Below are 16,448 nucleotides of genomic sequence, written 5' to 3' on the forward strand. Positions count from 1 at the left end.
ATAGGTGATGATAGAATAGAATAGAATTCAACTTTATTGTCACTGCACATGCACAGGTACAGGGCAACGAAATGCCCTGTACCTGTGATGATCAGGTGATGATCAGCGAGCATCAGTATGGCCTCATGCAGGGAAAGAGCACTACAGATGTGATGTTATGTTTAAGAGTATCAGACATTACCAATCAAATTTTCTTCAAGTTTTCCAAAGATTTTTGTGTTTCCAGACCTTTCTTCCAGCATGAGTGGTAAACAAATTACACTGGCTTACACATTAGGACAGTACTAATTCTGGAGGGCTTGTGTTTCTGCACAGCAGAGACCTAGTCATAAAATCCATCTAAAGACTCAAATCATGAAGCATGATTAAATAAATGCAGCATTCAGTTAAAAACACTGCTGTCCTAAAAAGTTACTAAGTGGCAATAGTAACATCAGATTATTATTACTGGAAAACACGGATATCATTACATGAATGCACAACAGACCACGCTTATTCTGTGCAACTGTGCCCCATGAGACGCAGGAATAAGGGGCAGTTTCTAAGTCCCTTTTAAATATTGACCCCATGTAAATCGTGTTTCTGTAGGTGTACCACCACCATTATTCAATTTTAAAATGTGTCATTGTATTGATTTAGCTCTCTGCCACTTTTACACTGTATTATTCTTTTTCCACATCATAGCTCCATGCAGTAGTGACTCTGAGAAGTCAGACTGGCAGATCAGTAAATGGGGTGTCTGCAGACATTGAATTTTGAGTCCAAGTCTAAGGGTAATGTATCACAGGAGGAACAACAGAATGTTACCATACTGATATTATGTCCCACCCTTACTATTTCCCATGTAATTGGAATTATATAACCTACAATCCATTATAAACTACTCATAAAATTACAAGAACGTTTTAATTAGTATAGCATCAAGTGAGTTCAACCTTCAGGATATTGATGTTGTCAGTTAAGTAGCAGAGGAGATTGTTCATCCGTTTCAGCTGCTTTGATGCTACTGAAATTAACAGGTGCACTGGAGGGGCAGCAGTGACACAACCCCCAAAATAGGAATCATTTTACAGGTATAATCCACTGACATGTTTTCCCTCCTCATCTTTTTTTGACTGTTTTTCACTGGTTTTGCTTTGGTTAGTGTCAGTGTCACTGCTGATAGCATGAGGTGATACCTGGACCCTACAGAGGTCGCAGTTAGTCCAACTCCTCCACATCAATAATCCCTGCCAGGATTTCTGTGTCTCCCAGCATAGTCTCAAGAGCATGGAGGACATTCCAGGACACAGGCAGTTACTCTAAGACAGCTGGACATCCTTAGATCCTTAACCCATCAGCATGACGGTATCTGCTCCTTTATGCAAGGAGGAACAGGATGAGCACTCCAGAACTACAAAATTATCTTTAGCAGGTCACTAATGGCACCTGTGTTTTTCACAGATGACAGCAGGTTCACCCTGAGTACATGGGACAGATGCAAAGGGGTTTGGAGAATGATACTACCTGTAACATAATTCGGCATGACTGGTTTGGTGGTCAGTGAGTGACGGTCAGGGGAGGCATATCTTCACAGACCTCTACAGGCTAGGCAACGGAACCCTGACTGCCATCAGATATCAGGATGAAATCACTGGACCCAGTGTCAGACCCCACACTGATACAGTGGGTCATGGATTCCGCCTGGTGCAACACAATGCCCAGCCTCATGGGGTGAGAGTATGGAGGCTGGAGGACGAAGGAATTTATACCACTGACTGGCCCCTCCGCTCAACTAAATCCAATAGAGCACCTCACCCCAGAGCACTGCCGCATCATTTTTTCACTTTTACTGTGGGAGTGTCTTTGAATTCAGCACTTTGTAGGTTGATAATTTTCATTTCCAACCAACACATTAACCGGTCTATACAGCTAGATATCCAGCATGATTTTTTGACTTCTGCTTGTGTTTTTCAAAAATAAAATCAAAAGAACCCTTCATTAGAAACTCTTTGTGCAGAGAGTTTGTTGCTCACCAACTCCCATCAGCTCTACAGCAAAGCAGGTCTTGCTACTGGGCGAGCTTAGGACAGTCCTCCAGTCCAGGAAGTAGGATGAGACAAGCATTGTTTTACTGGAGGTGTCTGTTTTTATCAGCACAAAGTGCACTGGGTCACACATTGACAGCATGGAGGTCGCATCTGCCATCTTACCACTTTCCCCTGGAATACAAACATTGTAAAATGATACTCTGTACATAGATGGTTTATTAAGTAATACAATAAGAACAGTATTTGTGAGTGACACAAACAGTGGTGGTTAACACACACCTATACCGTCTCTGTGGATTTCTAACAGGAAGCCCTCGTTGAGGTCAGGTTCACAGGCACAGGGCACTGGCTTTGATCGAAACCTCTGGTTGCGGAAGTGCAGGTAGAGTGTGAAGGTAGAACACACCTGACCAGGTAAGGGATCCGGCTCCTGGAGATGCTCCAAAAAGGCTTTGCCTCCAAGCACCTGGAGATACAGACATCGCCTTGATGGGTCGATATTGGCTGAGAAGAGAAAAGCAGAAGAGGAATAATATTATGCAAAACAGTCTATGCGTCACATTATTATTTGCTTGGTTTGCAAATAATGTTTCTTACTTTTTTTCAGATGAGTGATATCTTTATCGACAAAGTGAGCAGCAGGTTTTGTAGGCGATCCTGTTTCTGCTTCTGTGCCGGCTTCCTACCACGCCAAAACGACACGACAGAACAGTCAGAAAAGATGGGACAGAACTGACACACTGTATTACAGATATGTTTAATCCATACTGAAGGCAAACTTTGAAAGTAAAACGTAGCTATCAAGGGGATCAATACATTGTAAATGTTCGATTTTTGAATGGATGGAATGAAAAATACTTCTATATTAAAAACCAATCTGGAAAATAGGTCTGAAACTGCATCCAAAAAGCTGGGCAACCTGAGTAAAGTGAAGATCTTTCATCATATCATCTATGATGCCTCTGCGCTGCAGAGCACGCAGGAAATCTGCCTCAGACAGAGACCGACGTGCAGGACCTTGATCATCCCTCACAGTCTCAGCCAGCACCTCTCGGATCTTCCCATGGATATCCATCTGACAAACAGAAGAACAAAATTCCTTCACCTACTTAAAAAAATGTGTTTGTGCTTTCTCAACATCCTCTAAAAACAGTCCTTTCCATTTAAACTCTGACTTTGGGAAGTGTGAATATGAAAGCAAACCCATCAGGAAATGTTTTATATCAGTAGACCTATAAGTACCGTCTATTCCGTGCATTATTGATGCGAAATCTTTTCTCATTCATTACTTTTTTTAAATCAATTTTTCATTCAAAACAGCAATAAATGTACGATCGAAATTGGTCTTGTGTGCTGTGTGAATTTGTATTTTATCTGCTTATAGAGGCTTGACAGGTAGCTCATATTGGCTGGAAAACAGCAGGAGTTCCCTACGGTGCTTCAAATAATGCTGTATAAAGAGATGGTGCAGCCAATCTTACCAACTAGGTGATAATATGAGATTTCTCTGTGATGTGCAAATGCAAGGAAATAGCCATTTGTGACATTAAAAAAAATCGATTTGCCCACTATAAACAGCTAGCTTCCCCCGTTCATGAAAAATACCCGTGTATTTGTATGCTGCTTAGGGACTTCAGCATTCAACTGTACATTGTGTACAACACGAATTGCCATAAAATCTATATAGTTTTCTCACCTTGAGCAGATGGTTGTGAATGATTTGCTTCAGCTCGGAAGCTTTCTCTGGAGGCAGCGACATTATTGCTATTATTTGTGCTTTTTAGGCTAAGCTAACTAGCCAGGCTTAGACATGGGTAGTGGTAGAAACATTAAATAACGCCGTTTCTTCTTATATGAGCTATAATGGAACCTTGTATGCATTCGCCATTTTTCGCAGAAATTTTATTTTCTGACAGCAACAACTACCAGTTTAAACAGTGGCGGAAAAGCGAGCGGGAAGGTTTCTCCGCTGATGCCCGACACCATACTCCGGAAAAAATCAATACCTCGACAATTTTGCTCTAAAGTTACAGGATTTATAAGAATCGACATATAAACCACGATATAAGTATTTTGGTGGTATATTTATTGTAGTTTTAGTTCATTTTTGCTCACCAATTATTCCCAATTTTATTCAGGGATATTTTTACGTACCCCGATCGCATCACGAATTGCGACGACACGAGAAAGACCCTTGAATTGTAGTTTAAATTATAGCTACTATTTCTTATGTGTAGCTTTTTTATATGTGGTATCGCTTTCTTACCAAGACAAGACATAAATGGATCAAAGTATGTATATCGTGTATATTCGGTGTGCATAACCTGCTTTCGACAAAGGAATAAACATTTAAATGCAACTTTGTAAGATTAAACGACCCGTACGTTTCTAAGTACTTATAATTATCCCAGTAGGGAGCAAAATCTCTGTAAAAAAAAAATCTATCAAATTAAATGTTTTAAGAAAAGTAAACTTATGGTGAATATGGTTGCATTATTTCTTGACCTAATATTTAAATTCTGTTAATGAGTAGAGAGTGTCACTCGGGAGGGGGCTTCAATGGATGAAGAAAGGTGAAGAAAACAGATGTACAAAGAGGAGTTGGGTCTGTAAGGTTTTAAGTTGTATGTGAGACTGAATACTCCAGGTCTTGCTACTGGGCGAGCTTAGGACAGTCCTCCAGTCCAGGAAGTAGGATGAGACAAGCATTGTTTTACTGGAGGTGTCTGTTTTTATCAGCACAAAGTGCACTGGGTCACACATTGACAGCATGGAGGTCGCATCTGCCATCTTACCACTTTCCCCTGGAATACAAACATTGTAAAATGATACTCTGTACATAGATGGTTTATTAAGTAATACAATAAGAACAGTATTTGTGAGTGACACAAACAGTGGTGGTTAACACACACCTATACCGTCTCTGTGGATTTCTAACAGGAAGCCCTCGTTGAGGTCAGGTTCACAGGCTGTAGTAACTACAGAGGGATAAAGCTGATGGGGCCATTACCATGAAGATATGGGAAAGAGTTGCTGAAGCTAAGTTAATATAGGTGATGATCAGTGAGCATCAGTATGGCCTCATGCAGGGAAAGAGCACTATAGATGTGATGAATGATTACTCTTAAACGTAATTAAGAGTAATCATTGAGAAGTATAGAGGTCAGGAGCTTCACTGTGCCTTTGTGGATCCAGAGAAACAGCGTCAAGAGAGGAACTGTGGTACTGAGGAAGTCAAGAGGGCCAGAGAAGTGTGTGTGTAGTGCAGGACATGTATGAGGACAATGAGACAGTGGTGATGCATGCAGTAGGAGTTACAAACGATCAAGGATCTGCTCTGTACCCCTTCTTGTTTGCAGTGGCGATGGGCATATATTGACAGTTGAGGTCAGGCAGGAGTCTACACGGATTATGATGTTTGCAAATGACACTGATCTGTAGTGTGATTGGGAAGCAGGTGGACCAGAGCCCATAGAGGTAGTGGTATGCACTGTAGAGGATTAAAATCAGCAGGAGTAACACAAAATACAAGTGTGAATGAGAGGGAAACAGGTGGAAAGATGACCGTACCGTAGTAGAGAGAGTGAAAATACAGTGCAGAAGAGAGGTGAGGAACAGAGTGCAGGCAGGGTAGAAGATAAATGTCATCAGGGGTGAAAGGACAGCAACAAAACTGAAAGTGAGGTTTACATATAGTCTCTTTGAGATGGTGACACAGACAAAAAGGAAACTAGAGCGGAAGATCTCCGAGAAGGTTCATGGGTGTACGGAAGGAGGCGATGCAGAGGATTGGTGTGACAGAGCAGGATGCTAGACGGTGTGAGACGGACGCAGATGATTCGCTGTGGCGACCTCTAAAACGACCAGAATTAGGAGGAGCTGTACGATATAACGACAAAAGAGACCAAGCCAACATCATACAGACAAGCTGAAATAAGTGCAAAGGCACAAAATACATTCAACACAAACCACACACAGTCCCAGACAAGAGAAAATGAAATTACTACAGCAGTCAATGTGAGCATGGCCTCTTCTTGAAATATTGAATCAATTCCTGGAATCCACAGTGAGAGGTCTCCAGTCTGTCTGCATTGATTTAGCTCATGGTCAGAATGAAATTATGAGTAACAGCACAGAAAGTGGGTGGGGTGGGAAGAGCTGTGGGTAAGCTGCTTTACGGAAGCTGCTTTACGGATACAGAATTAAAGAACAGGCAAGCAAATTTTTGTTTATAAAAAAAAGAAAAAGAAAAAAAAAAAAGAATATTTTATTTTTTATGAAGTATTTAATGTTTTTGTTGTGGTTTTGTCATTTTTCTCATCAAAAGTCTTCTGTCATGTTCCACACTGCAGCTCAACAGTGTACAAAACTCCCCTGAAAACTGTACACAGAAAACAAATGAATGGAATGTTACACTATATTATTGTTAAATAAGAAAATAACAATAATAATAAAATAAAAGCCATGTTCTACTGTAGCCAATCAAAAATTTCACTTCAGGAGTCGAAACATGCTAATGACACATTCAATGTTCAATCAACTCAGACGCATGTTACTGTACACCACCTCTAATCTGGTCATTGCAGTGCAAACATGTTACTCACATTACGAGCGACACGACAATTTTCTGTACTGATCGCACATACCAAAAACAAACAAACAAAAAAAACCAAAAAAAAAAAACCAACATTCTGGGAGCGCACTTTTTTTTCCCTCCTTTCCGTATTTAACACATTTCAAGGCACATTAAAAGCTTTTTCAACCACCCCACAAGGACATCGCTCTCTTCTAAATTTAATCCAAGGTGCTCTCCTTCAGCTTCTAAATTGCACTATTGTAGCTTTGGATTGGTCCCAGTCAATTGAAAACCGAATCGGCGATCATGTGGGTTCAAAACACGGACAGAATGTAGAACGGTACTAGCATCATTTTGTAATACAGGTGTCAGTTATGACAGAGAGATTCAACAGAATATACATTCGACATGAGGGGAGTATGCGAGGGTTCATCATCAGGAGCTTGTCTGACTGTTATCTTCCTAAAAACAGGCTTTGGTTTCTTAAAATAAACAACAACAAAAAACAAAAACAGCGTGATCACCTGAACAAACAGACCAACCCATCCAGTGGGTAAATAACTTGCTAAGGGGCAACGTTTATGATCCATGTGGCAGCTAACAAAGGCAGGCAAAAAAAAAAAGAAGTGTGCACATAACAGAAAATAACCACTCTAGCCGAGTCTGAAACATTGGCAAGGAAGTGTCCACTCACACAAAAATATTCTTCTGGCTGTGTTGAGATGCCCTGCTAAATGTGAATGGAAGAACAAGTGGTGGTCTGGAAAACCGCAGAATGCATGCATTTCATTATATTACATTAAAACTAAAGAAAAGTAAAATCCTACAGCTGAATCTTGGCTCTGGAGTTTTCCTACAAGTCTACAGTAGGATGAACAAGTCAACACAAGTCATTCTGAAATGCAAAATGTAAAACGTGTTGATCGACACATATCTGACTATTACAAATAAAGAATGTAAAAATAAACCTGTCACTATATATTTCTCTTTGTACTGCACCTTTAGTAAGTTTCTGCAAAGCCATTTTTGCTATGATACAGTACATTCATGAGCAGTGACAAGAAGGAAAGGAAATTAAATCGTCGTGCTGGCACCGAGATCCTGAGATGTTACTATTTTTTTGTTTCGATCTTACATGAAAAATATACAGACGCTCGTTTGATCTAGCGCTCCCGCATTTTGACCTTGAGAAATAAATACCCTCAATTCTGCACATATTACTGTCTAAGTCTACGTCGAGAAGAAGTACCTAATCTCAGGTACCGGTGCAAAATAAGAGTCCGTTTTAAGTGACCCGCAGTGCTTCACTGGGAATACATCCAGTACAGCAGGCTTATGGCCAAGACAGCCCCGGCGCCGGCGCCGACATTGAACAGGATGGGTCTCCAGTACTGCCACTTCTCCTGTTTCCTCTCAGACTCTGTCAGTCTCTGTTTCATTTGTTGGACCCTCTGTGATGTGCTGGCAATCCTTTCCTCACGGTGTCGCTTTCGGACCCTGAAATAAGACAGAGAGTACAGCAGTCCAACAATAAACAACAGGGTAATACTCACTTTAATCCCCACAAATTGTGTCACTGCTGTACCAAAGCTTTACTACAAAGATGAACAAATAAAAGGGTGAAACCTGATTTCTTTCTTTTCTATGTGCTCAAAAAGATAAACTGAATCTCAGCGCATGGATGGGAACAAGTCAGCAGATTTCAACGCTTAATTTTTAATCTGCCAAACTTCAGTTCTGTTACTTACTGCCCAGAATTGTCTGCCTTATTGTGATCTTGGGCATCTGGCTCTCCTGCAAGCCTGTCTCCTGAGGGGGCCTGAGACTCTAGGTGGGGTCCGTTGGGTCTGCTGTCGTTAAGGTGAGGTCTAGGTGGAGGTGGTGGAGGGGGTAGATCTGGCTCCAGGTCATCTCTGGACAGCTGTGTCAGCTTGTTCTAACAAAGAGGATGACATGCAGAGACAACCAAGAAGGAAAATTTCAGTGTACTGTCAGCTTATGACAGAGAGGAAGAGAATAGTGATCCTTTTCCAAAATAAAAGCTTAAATTCCTGATTTTTAAATATGTTGGCTCACATTCTCATCATTTAGTTTGCAAGTGGCAAAACTAAAATTCTGGTAAAGAAAGGGCACCTGCAAGACGCAAATGATCAAAGAGCGTCTGTATAGTCATTACATAACAAGTGTGAGGATCTAGTTAGTTTGTCAACTGAGTCGGCCATTATTTTGACAGTTACCTTATAAATTAAAGAGGCTCTATTCATTGTTATGGGAAAGCACCCACACACACCACTTTAGACACTTTCTGATGGCTCTGAAGAAAAACTCCAAAAAAATGAAATGGAATTAGGAAGTTTGTAACATTTAAAATTACTGCTGGCAGGGCTTGAAACTCTGGTAATCACTTCATTTTATTGTGAGGTTGTGTTTTATACAGTCTGCGTCAAAGGCAATTTTGTGTTGATGCAGCAAGAGAACATTTAGACAGGATTTTTGCAGGTTTCAGCACGTACAGTTGAAAACTTAAGACTTTAATGCCTTAAAGAATGCAATTCAAGACCCGTTTCCAAGCTAACCAGACCGTGAAAGGATGGTAGAAAACCAAGAGAGCCCACATGTCACCTTAAACTTTACTATTATGTTTATTTTCACTTCTCTGGAGTAAAACAGAATGATTCTAATATACTTGTATACAAGCCAATGTTTCTCAACGTAAGTGCTGCATATCATTTAAAATTTCTCATTTCCCTTTAATGCTTTCAAATGATTAGCTTCACTTTCCCAGAAAATGTCAAAGAAACATTCAAAAATCAGTCATCGCCACCTCTTTTAGCGTCTGATGCCGGCTTTTGAGCGAAACTGAAAGCAAAACTTGAAACCACAACAATGCCTCTGTCTTTTATTGGAGTAACACTGCTCTTTGGGTGGTTACTGAAAGTCAGATAACAAATTACAAAAGCTTATTTAGAACCAGACTTACAAGCTTTCAATCATTCTTGTGACTACCTGTGTTTCTGAGTTGTCTGTCAGGATGAGCTTGGCTCCCTCAATGACAGCCATGTATGAAAAGCGGAGCTGGTCAGGGGTCTGGATCAGGCCCATGCGGTATTCCCTCATGCCAAGTAGCACCTTTTGTATGTCCATTGATGACCGGTTTTTCCTCTTCTCCATCTGCAAAAACAGATTTTCCCATTTATGGAATAACCGCTTAATAGAGAATCACATCAGGTGCACAGGATATCACACCTTTGTTTTCCTTTAGGAAGTCATGAGCTGTAATATTGAGAAGTTTCAAAAGATGTATTACATTTGAGAAAAATCGAGGTAATCTGTGAGAGAGTGGTTTGATTTAAGGTGCATGTCCAAACAACTTACCAACCTGTCTCAGAGTCTAATGCTGCTTAAGATGTGAGTGCTGGGAAGAAATATGTTTTAGCTGTTCCAAATCGTAACTCATAAACTGCGTATTTAACAGGTGAGTTAAATACACAGCAGAGCAAAACTACGTGTACAAAATCTGTTTTTATTTATGGGAGCTTTTACCACGTACAATAACTGGCAGAAATTTCAGGCTCTTTAAACCTGTGCTTTCCAGCTGACTAGGAAGTGAGAACAGAAAGAGTTCCCACTAGAATTCACTTGTTTTTTTGTGCGTTGTGTCTCCTGCATTGTAACAGCTTTACACTTTAGGGTTTCTAATTAATATCTGACATAGAATAAATGTGATAATTTCCTAACGTACAATGGGTATATAAAAAGCCTGTATAGAATGGTCAATTTGACCAGTAAAAATATCGCAAGCAGGGACAGATTCACTTTCCTCTGGCATGATTCTATCCGCAGTATGAAGGTGTTGATGGTAACATGGCACCGAGGTGTGCACAGGTCACCCATACTTTCTAAATGTTCGGGAACCTTTGAGGTGGGGCTCGGAGCATTGAAAGCTGATTGATGTTTTCTTACAGCACCATTGTTGTACAACTTTTAAAAGCCACAAGAGCAAAGAGGCTGTTTTTGCTTGTTGCTGTATTAGGAAGGAGCGGGACAAAACATCTGACAGATAGCCTTGTTTGTTTATGCACAGGGTGACATTCAAAGGTTATTTGAGGTGATGGGCCAGAAGACTAATTTTTTTTACATTTTCTATTTGGGGTTTAAAAAGCAGGGCAAGGCTCTGAAGGAATTCTTGCTCAAGTTTCCAAAACCTATCCCAAAACCAGCCCCCATAAAACTTTTTTCCAGAAGGCTGAAGGTGTTGAATTTGAAGCAGGAGCTACTTTCATGAGCAGCATCCTCTTAGTCCATGATTCCTTAAACTGACTTCACTGTGGACAGTGATGCTGGTGTTCCAGCAATTTCCAGTTCATGGCAGTTCTTGGAAAAGTTGTGACAAATCCAAGCAACTTGATCTTACATATAACTGTTTGAACAGATAATCTTAAAATTGGCAATTTTTTGGCTCAAAAGGACCTTCCCAATTTGTCTAAATCTACAATTCTCCTTCTTAGAGCTTTACTGAGTTCCCCTAAATTTCCCATTGTTCTGGTCAGTCCAATGAGTGCTGCCAAACAAATCATTTTAATCACCCCAAAGAGAAACTGCCAGTTGTCTGCAATCCTGATCACTAAGAAGAAGTCTATAACCCTTGGCCTTGTAGAGTTTAAACATATTACAGAATCTTTAGGACTAGTAGATTTGTGCGTATGAATACCTTTGACCCTATGCAGATTAGAGAATTCTTCCATGTCTTAATACAATACTGTAATCCTGGTAACTCTATGTGCATTCTAGCCACCTTTCTTTCTCCTTGCTCCTTTTAGGCTAGACTTTATTAATATAGCACTTATCCAGTCTTACTGACCAAAGCACTTAAAAGTGCATATACATTCATGCAGCACTTTTAATATTGCACTACTGCACAGGGCTTTTCCTATCACACTCACACATCACGGAGTTGTAGTGGTGTTGCTTTCTGCCTGTGTTAGTTTATCATTCTGGGCTGACTTATGAAGGTGATAATGCCCTGCAGGTGATAACCTGCTTGTCCATCTTTAGGTAATTGAAATCAGATAATGGAGAGACATCCTGCATATGCTGAGTTTGATTCATAGAAGAGGCTGAAGATCTCCTTCTGATCAACCCACTACTTACTTTTGGTGTAGTGTTGAACAATAATGAAAGACCTACAGCACTTAAGGTCTGGTTAACCTAACAGCTGGCAAAAAAAAAAAAAAAATCATTTTAACAAGGCCGACAGACAAGTCAAACAGCCACAGGAAATTTGCAAAACTTTCTAGTGAAAGTTTTTTTAGAGCTTTAAAACTCATCAAGACATGATAAGAATTGGGAATTTAGTTCCATATAGTTGCAGACACATGTGGAATTGTGGTAATTTAGGAGTTATTCCTGAGAAACCTGATTTCCCAAGAAATAATCAGTTAAGGGCCTCTTCTCTGCTCCAGTTAAAATATTCCAGACTTTACACACTCACGCTGAATACCTACACGTCAACACTGCTCTGTAAGCACGTTATCAGCACACAAGTACAATCAGAGCATGAACGCCTCATCTTACCATCATCAGACTGTAGTCATTGTAATGAGAACCTCTTGCGAAAGAATTCTCTTTAACAGTGGCAGACTTTCAGTGACATTTCCCCACTCCCCTTCTCACCAAAACTAGACAGGTATCCACCAAGGCAAAGGTCCCTGAGCGACCAATCCCAGCGCTGCAGTGCACCACTGAGGGCCCATGCTCCGGGTCCAGCGAGCCAGACTCCCGAACCTTGAAGAGGAAGTTGAGGAAGGAGGCAGGGGATTCTGGAACACCGAAGTCAGGCCATGTGGTGTAGTGAAAGTGATAGATCTCTCTCGACTCCTCTGTCTGTGGTAGGCATAATGTTTGGTCAAGACTGGAGCATTGTATAGACACAGTTCTGCATGACTTAGCTGATTTGTCACTAGGAAAACATTACACACTCTGAAATCAGTCTTTTTTCAGCTACATGCTATTACACTTAAATGGTAAGAGACTGGTTAAGCAGTGCTTAAAACCATGCTGAAACTCAAGAGAGATGCTATTAACCAATAGGCGCCCTTGCATACTCACCTTTGTATTTTGTAGTTCCAGCAATCTAATTGTGAAATAGGATTGGTCCTCCTCTGACAGTAGCCTCACAACAAACCCTGTGTCTGTGAAAGACATCTGTAGCTCCTCGGTGGTAGGCCAGTATTGCGCGCACTTTTCCTGTTGAGACAAATACATTCAGTTACTCATGGATAGGCTGTCATGTGCCTCGAGCCATTTGAAGAACTTCTGACTTAAATACTGAGAACAGTTGCACATATGTACACCATTCCTCGGATTTGGAAAATCAACTGTGTGCAAAGAGAACAACTAATTACGTTCTTGTACACCGAAGTACCTGACAGCTTGTTTCCAGTTTCCATTGGTTGTTCTTGGCACCAAGGCCATGATAGTTAGCTACACTAAACTCAACTAAAAACCAAAGTGTGGAGAGAGAGAGAGAAAAAAAACAACTGTTTACTGAAAAAAAAAAAAAAAAAAAAAAGACAATGAAACACACAACAATAAAATCTCACTGAAAATGAAACCTTTTTAGAGAGTAAAACCTAAACTGAAATATGAAAACCAAATACAAGTGAAACGAAAAATCAAAAAACACATTCAAAACTAAATGCAAAAAGAAACTAAGTAATCATTAACTTTCCTGGAACTGTGGTTAAAGTTTCAAATAAATGGAAACAACAGAACTGAAACTTTACATACAGTACAACTTAAAACATGACCACAGAGCTTAAGACAATCTTGTGAAACACAGAGTTCTGATGAAGTATAACACCACAAAGCAAGAAAAAGACATTTTAACCTAGACTTTTTTTTTTTAATGTAAGGAAATTCATTTTTTCCATTGTCAAGTAAAGGAATTTGAGTCATGATAACTGCCCAAAATATCTCAATTAGGCTTTGATCCATAACGAATTTAAACATGTGCAGCTCTTCAGTATCTCAATTCATTTTTTCAAAATTGTGGCATTCTTTGCATCTCAATCTGTCTGTCAGCATGGTTACACCTACCACGGTGAATTTCATGAAACGTGGTGAAGAGATGGCACATGCATGAAAAACAAGCCAATTAAATTTTATAGTAGATCTGATCATCTTTTTGAAAACTCCAAAACAGGGCTGAAATCCTTTCTAGTCTACCAGATAAAAGTGGGTACACTAGAAAGAAAACACAATAAAACGTATCTTGGATTCTATTTCATCTTGTAAAATGCACAGAATTTTAGCATCAGTGGAAATAGGAATGACAAAGACAATTGATCTCAAACCTTTTGGGATGAGCAAATGTATCTACATCTATTAATAAAGATATGACTCCTCAAACTTTCAAACTAACCTAAACAGCAGGGGGACTTCAGAACATAATAATTAGAAGGTGCTGCAGTGTACTCACAGATCCTTTTTCAATCACTCTGTTGAGCATTATAACAGCTTTGCAACTCTGTTCCCAAATCATCAGCCAGAAATGGCCGCATGTATTCCTCAAGGGGCCCTGTCAAAGCAAAAGTAGAAAATCCACATAAACAAATAACATCCAGACAACTACCAAAATGCCAAACTCAAATCCTGTGTATTTTCCTTTGAGTGGCACGCAGATGTGTTCAACAGATATCCGCGCAGACAGTTCAGTGTACACTGCTTGTCCTACAATTTACATACCTGAGAAAGAATGTAAGCTCTTTGGGCTTCTTCCACATCGACTAAACTTGCATTGATGTAGTCATTTTCAGAGTTTTCAAGTTTTACCCGACTGTGATCATCTGAAACCAAGCAAGAGATCACAGAGCAATTATGACGACGTCATTCTCGGCAGCACATATCGTCACCGAGAGCCTTAACTGTCGTAACACTCACATGGGCTGACATCTCTGTAGCGGTTCAGATTCCGATTCACTGGAAGCTTTGCCACTTTGTAGGAATATTCACTGGCTTGGTTACGGATCTCCTGTTGCAGATGAGAAACCAAACAGGAACTCAGAAGGATCGCTTTGACAGCGACAGGAAACTGTGAAACCTGTTCAATTCATGTGCCTCCAGTTTTACTGGAGTGGTGACCAGTAATGACATTAAAAGAAAAACCATACAGAGATCAAAGGTCCTCAATCCTTTGTACTCAATTAATCACAACTGGTCTGCTTTGTTTTCATTGTCATTTGTCAAACTTAATCTACTGCAATGCCTCAGGCTGTTGTTTTCCTTTTACAACACAGTCTGCATGGGCAAGGCCAAAGGGCGAGCACAGTTCTATTATTATTTCATTCTGGGGAACAGAAGCAGTTTTACTGGAGACAAGAAAAGAATAAAAGAGAATAAAAATTATTTTTGACACTCCCAAGAATACTGTCGTGAGCAGGGGCGTGTCCCCTCACTGCCACTGAGCTACAGCACCATGGATAAGACTAGTGGCAAAAGTAATTTTTAGTGGTACACAAAGTACAGTTTCAGTGCATAGATGTACTAAGACATGATGCTGTATTCTTGGTCTGCATATTTGACTTCCTTAAACCTCCCCATTTATTCAAGCTTGGGACTTGTATTAGAAATGAACTGACAGAGATAAACCAATAACATATGGAACTGAAAAGCACCATTATGTACAATGAGCACTATTGGTTTAAATATATTATCATGCTAACGACATTATCCTTAAAATGGGTAAGAAATTAAATTAAGTATTAGTATTCTCATTTCTGTTTAATCCCGCTTTAATTCTCAGTAGGACTGGGAGCCTGACGTTAGCATGGAAGAAATTTGATCTTTTATGAAATTACTTATCATGCACTTTTTATATATACCCCCCCCCCCGCTCCCTGTCAAAAAAAGTTTTAAAAGGGGTTTTTAAAAAACATTTTCTAAAAATGTATAAACTGTGCACGTTCATTTCTTCTTAATTTATTAACACTGATGTGTAAAAAAAACCCAGTTCTAGTTACATGGTATCTTTGTAGTTCGCAGCTGCACATTACAGGGTCATAGCCAAAGTTTAACCGGAACAGAGATATTATAAACGAAATGCTGTGCTGCGTGGTAAAACACAACACGCTTTTCTGTGGAAGTCCTGATGAGTTCTCAGAAACTGCGACTGACGTCTGCTAGCGTCAGCCAGCATTAGCTAACCGAAGTGAAGATCGAGCCGATGCACGTTTTCCAGCTACGGAAGTCAGCTAGCGCGAAATGCTAGTTACTCATTCGTCTTTACCAATTGCACTCCAATATGTATAAAGAACCTGGAAGTCATGTCGCGAAGTGTAGAAATTTACACAATTAAAAGCGTGGACGAAAAGTGACCAAAATCTCTAAGTGGTGTCTAACTTGATAGCTATCAAATTAGCTAGCTAAGTTAGTTAGCAACCGATCGTCATAGAAACAAGAGAGGCCCGGTCAGTGTCCCGACTTACATTGTAAAGGTTTTGCCATCTCCCCGACGAATCAATGTCTTGAAATTCTTGCTCCATTGTGTTGTAGTTAGTGAACCCAGACACTTGCCGGAATAATCTCAGAGTGTTTTCAGCACCGTTCACCAACTTACTCCTTTCTGTCAGCCATCTAAACAGCGGTGTGTGTAACCCTAGGAATCCCTGCGGGGAGTCTGCTGCTCCGGCACAATACTGCTTACTTGCTGCTTGCCTGCCTGCACGCTGACTGACCCGGGTTGCCAGATATGCGTTCATCACAGCCTTCCGCAAACACACACACACACACATACACACACACACACACACACACACACACACACACACACACACACACACACA

The 16,448-nt window shown here is 40.3% G+C and overlaps 2 protein-coding genes across 2 annotated transcripts in view; both read right to left on the bottom strand.

Annotated features, from left to right (window-relative positions):
* Positions 1 to 4,024, bottom strand: part of cep76 (centrosomal protein 76) — a 13,737-nt gene extending 9,713 nt beyond the window's left edge. Inside the window, exons 1-5 of the mRNA XM_005742936.1 lie at positions 3,727 to 4,024; positions 2,950 to 3,105; positions 2,628 to 2,712; positions 2,310 to 2,534; positions 2,016 to 2,201 (exon numbers count right to left, since the gene is read on the bottom strand). Coding sequence (XP_005742993.1) covers positions 2,016 to 2,201; positions 2,310 to 2,534; positions 2,628 to 2,712; positions 2,950 to 3,105; positions 3,727 to 3,789 — 715 coding nt within the window. The 5' untranslated portion in view covers positions 3,790 to 4,024. The remainder of the gene's footprint in view (positions 1 to 2,015; positions 2,202 to 2,309; positions 2,535 to 2,627; positions 2,713 to 2,949; positions 3,106 to 3,726) is intronic.
* Positions 4,025 to 6,737: 2,713 nt separating this feature from the next.
* On the bottom strand, positions 6,738 to 16,373 carry ptpn2a (protein tyrosine phosphatase non-receptor type 2a). The gene is made up of 9 exons (XM_005742938.2): positions 16,092 to 16,373; positions 14,548 to 14,638; positions 14,353 to 14,453; positions 14,087 to 14,185; positions 12,715 to 12,852; positions 12,280 to 12,489; positions 9,613 to 9,777; positions 8,355 to 8,542; positions 6,738 to 8,103 (listed from the first exon to the last, which is right to left on the bottom strand). The coding sequence occupies exons 1-9, from the start codon at positions 16,362 to 16,364 to the stop codon at positions 7,911 to 7,913; spliced, it is 1,458 nt and encodes a 485-aa protein (XP_005742995.1). The 5' UTR covers positions 16,365 to 16,373; the 3' UTR covers positions 6,738 to 7,910.
* Between the last annotated feature and the right edge of the window lie 75 nt (positions 16,374 to 16,448).

Source organism: Pundamilia nyererei, unplaced genomic scaffold, assembly GCF_000239375.1.
Source record: "Pundamilia nyererei isolate P.nyererei 1_Seehausen unplaced genomic scaffold, PunNye1.0 scaffold00125, whole genome shotgun sequence".
Classification (NCBI taxonomy): domain Eukaryota; kingdom Metazoa; phylum Chordata; class Actinopteri; order Cichliformes; family Cichlidae; genus Pundamilia; species Pundamilia nyererei.

Bases quoted from the DNA above. Each gene is read 5' to 3' on its own strand.
- ptpn2a (XM_005742938.2), bottom strand. From the start codon at position 16,364: ATGAACGCATATCTGGCAACCCGGGTCAGTCAGCGTGCAGGCAGGCAA. The intron at 12,853-14,086 runs GTGAGTACACTG...TTGTCTCAACAG, and splicing joins GAGTGATTGAAAAAGGATCT to GAAAAGTGCGCGCAATACTG. The intron at 8,543-9,612 runs GTAGTCACAAGA...CCTCTTTGTTAG, and splicing joins CAGACAACTCAGAAACACAG to AACAAGCTGACACAGCTGTC.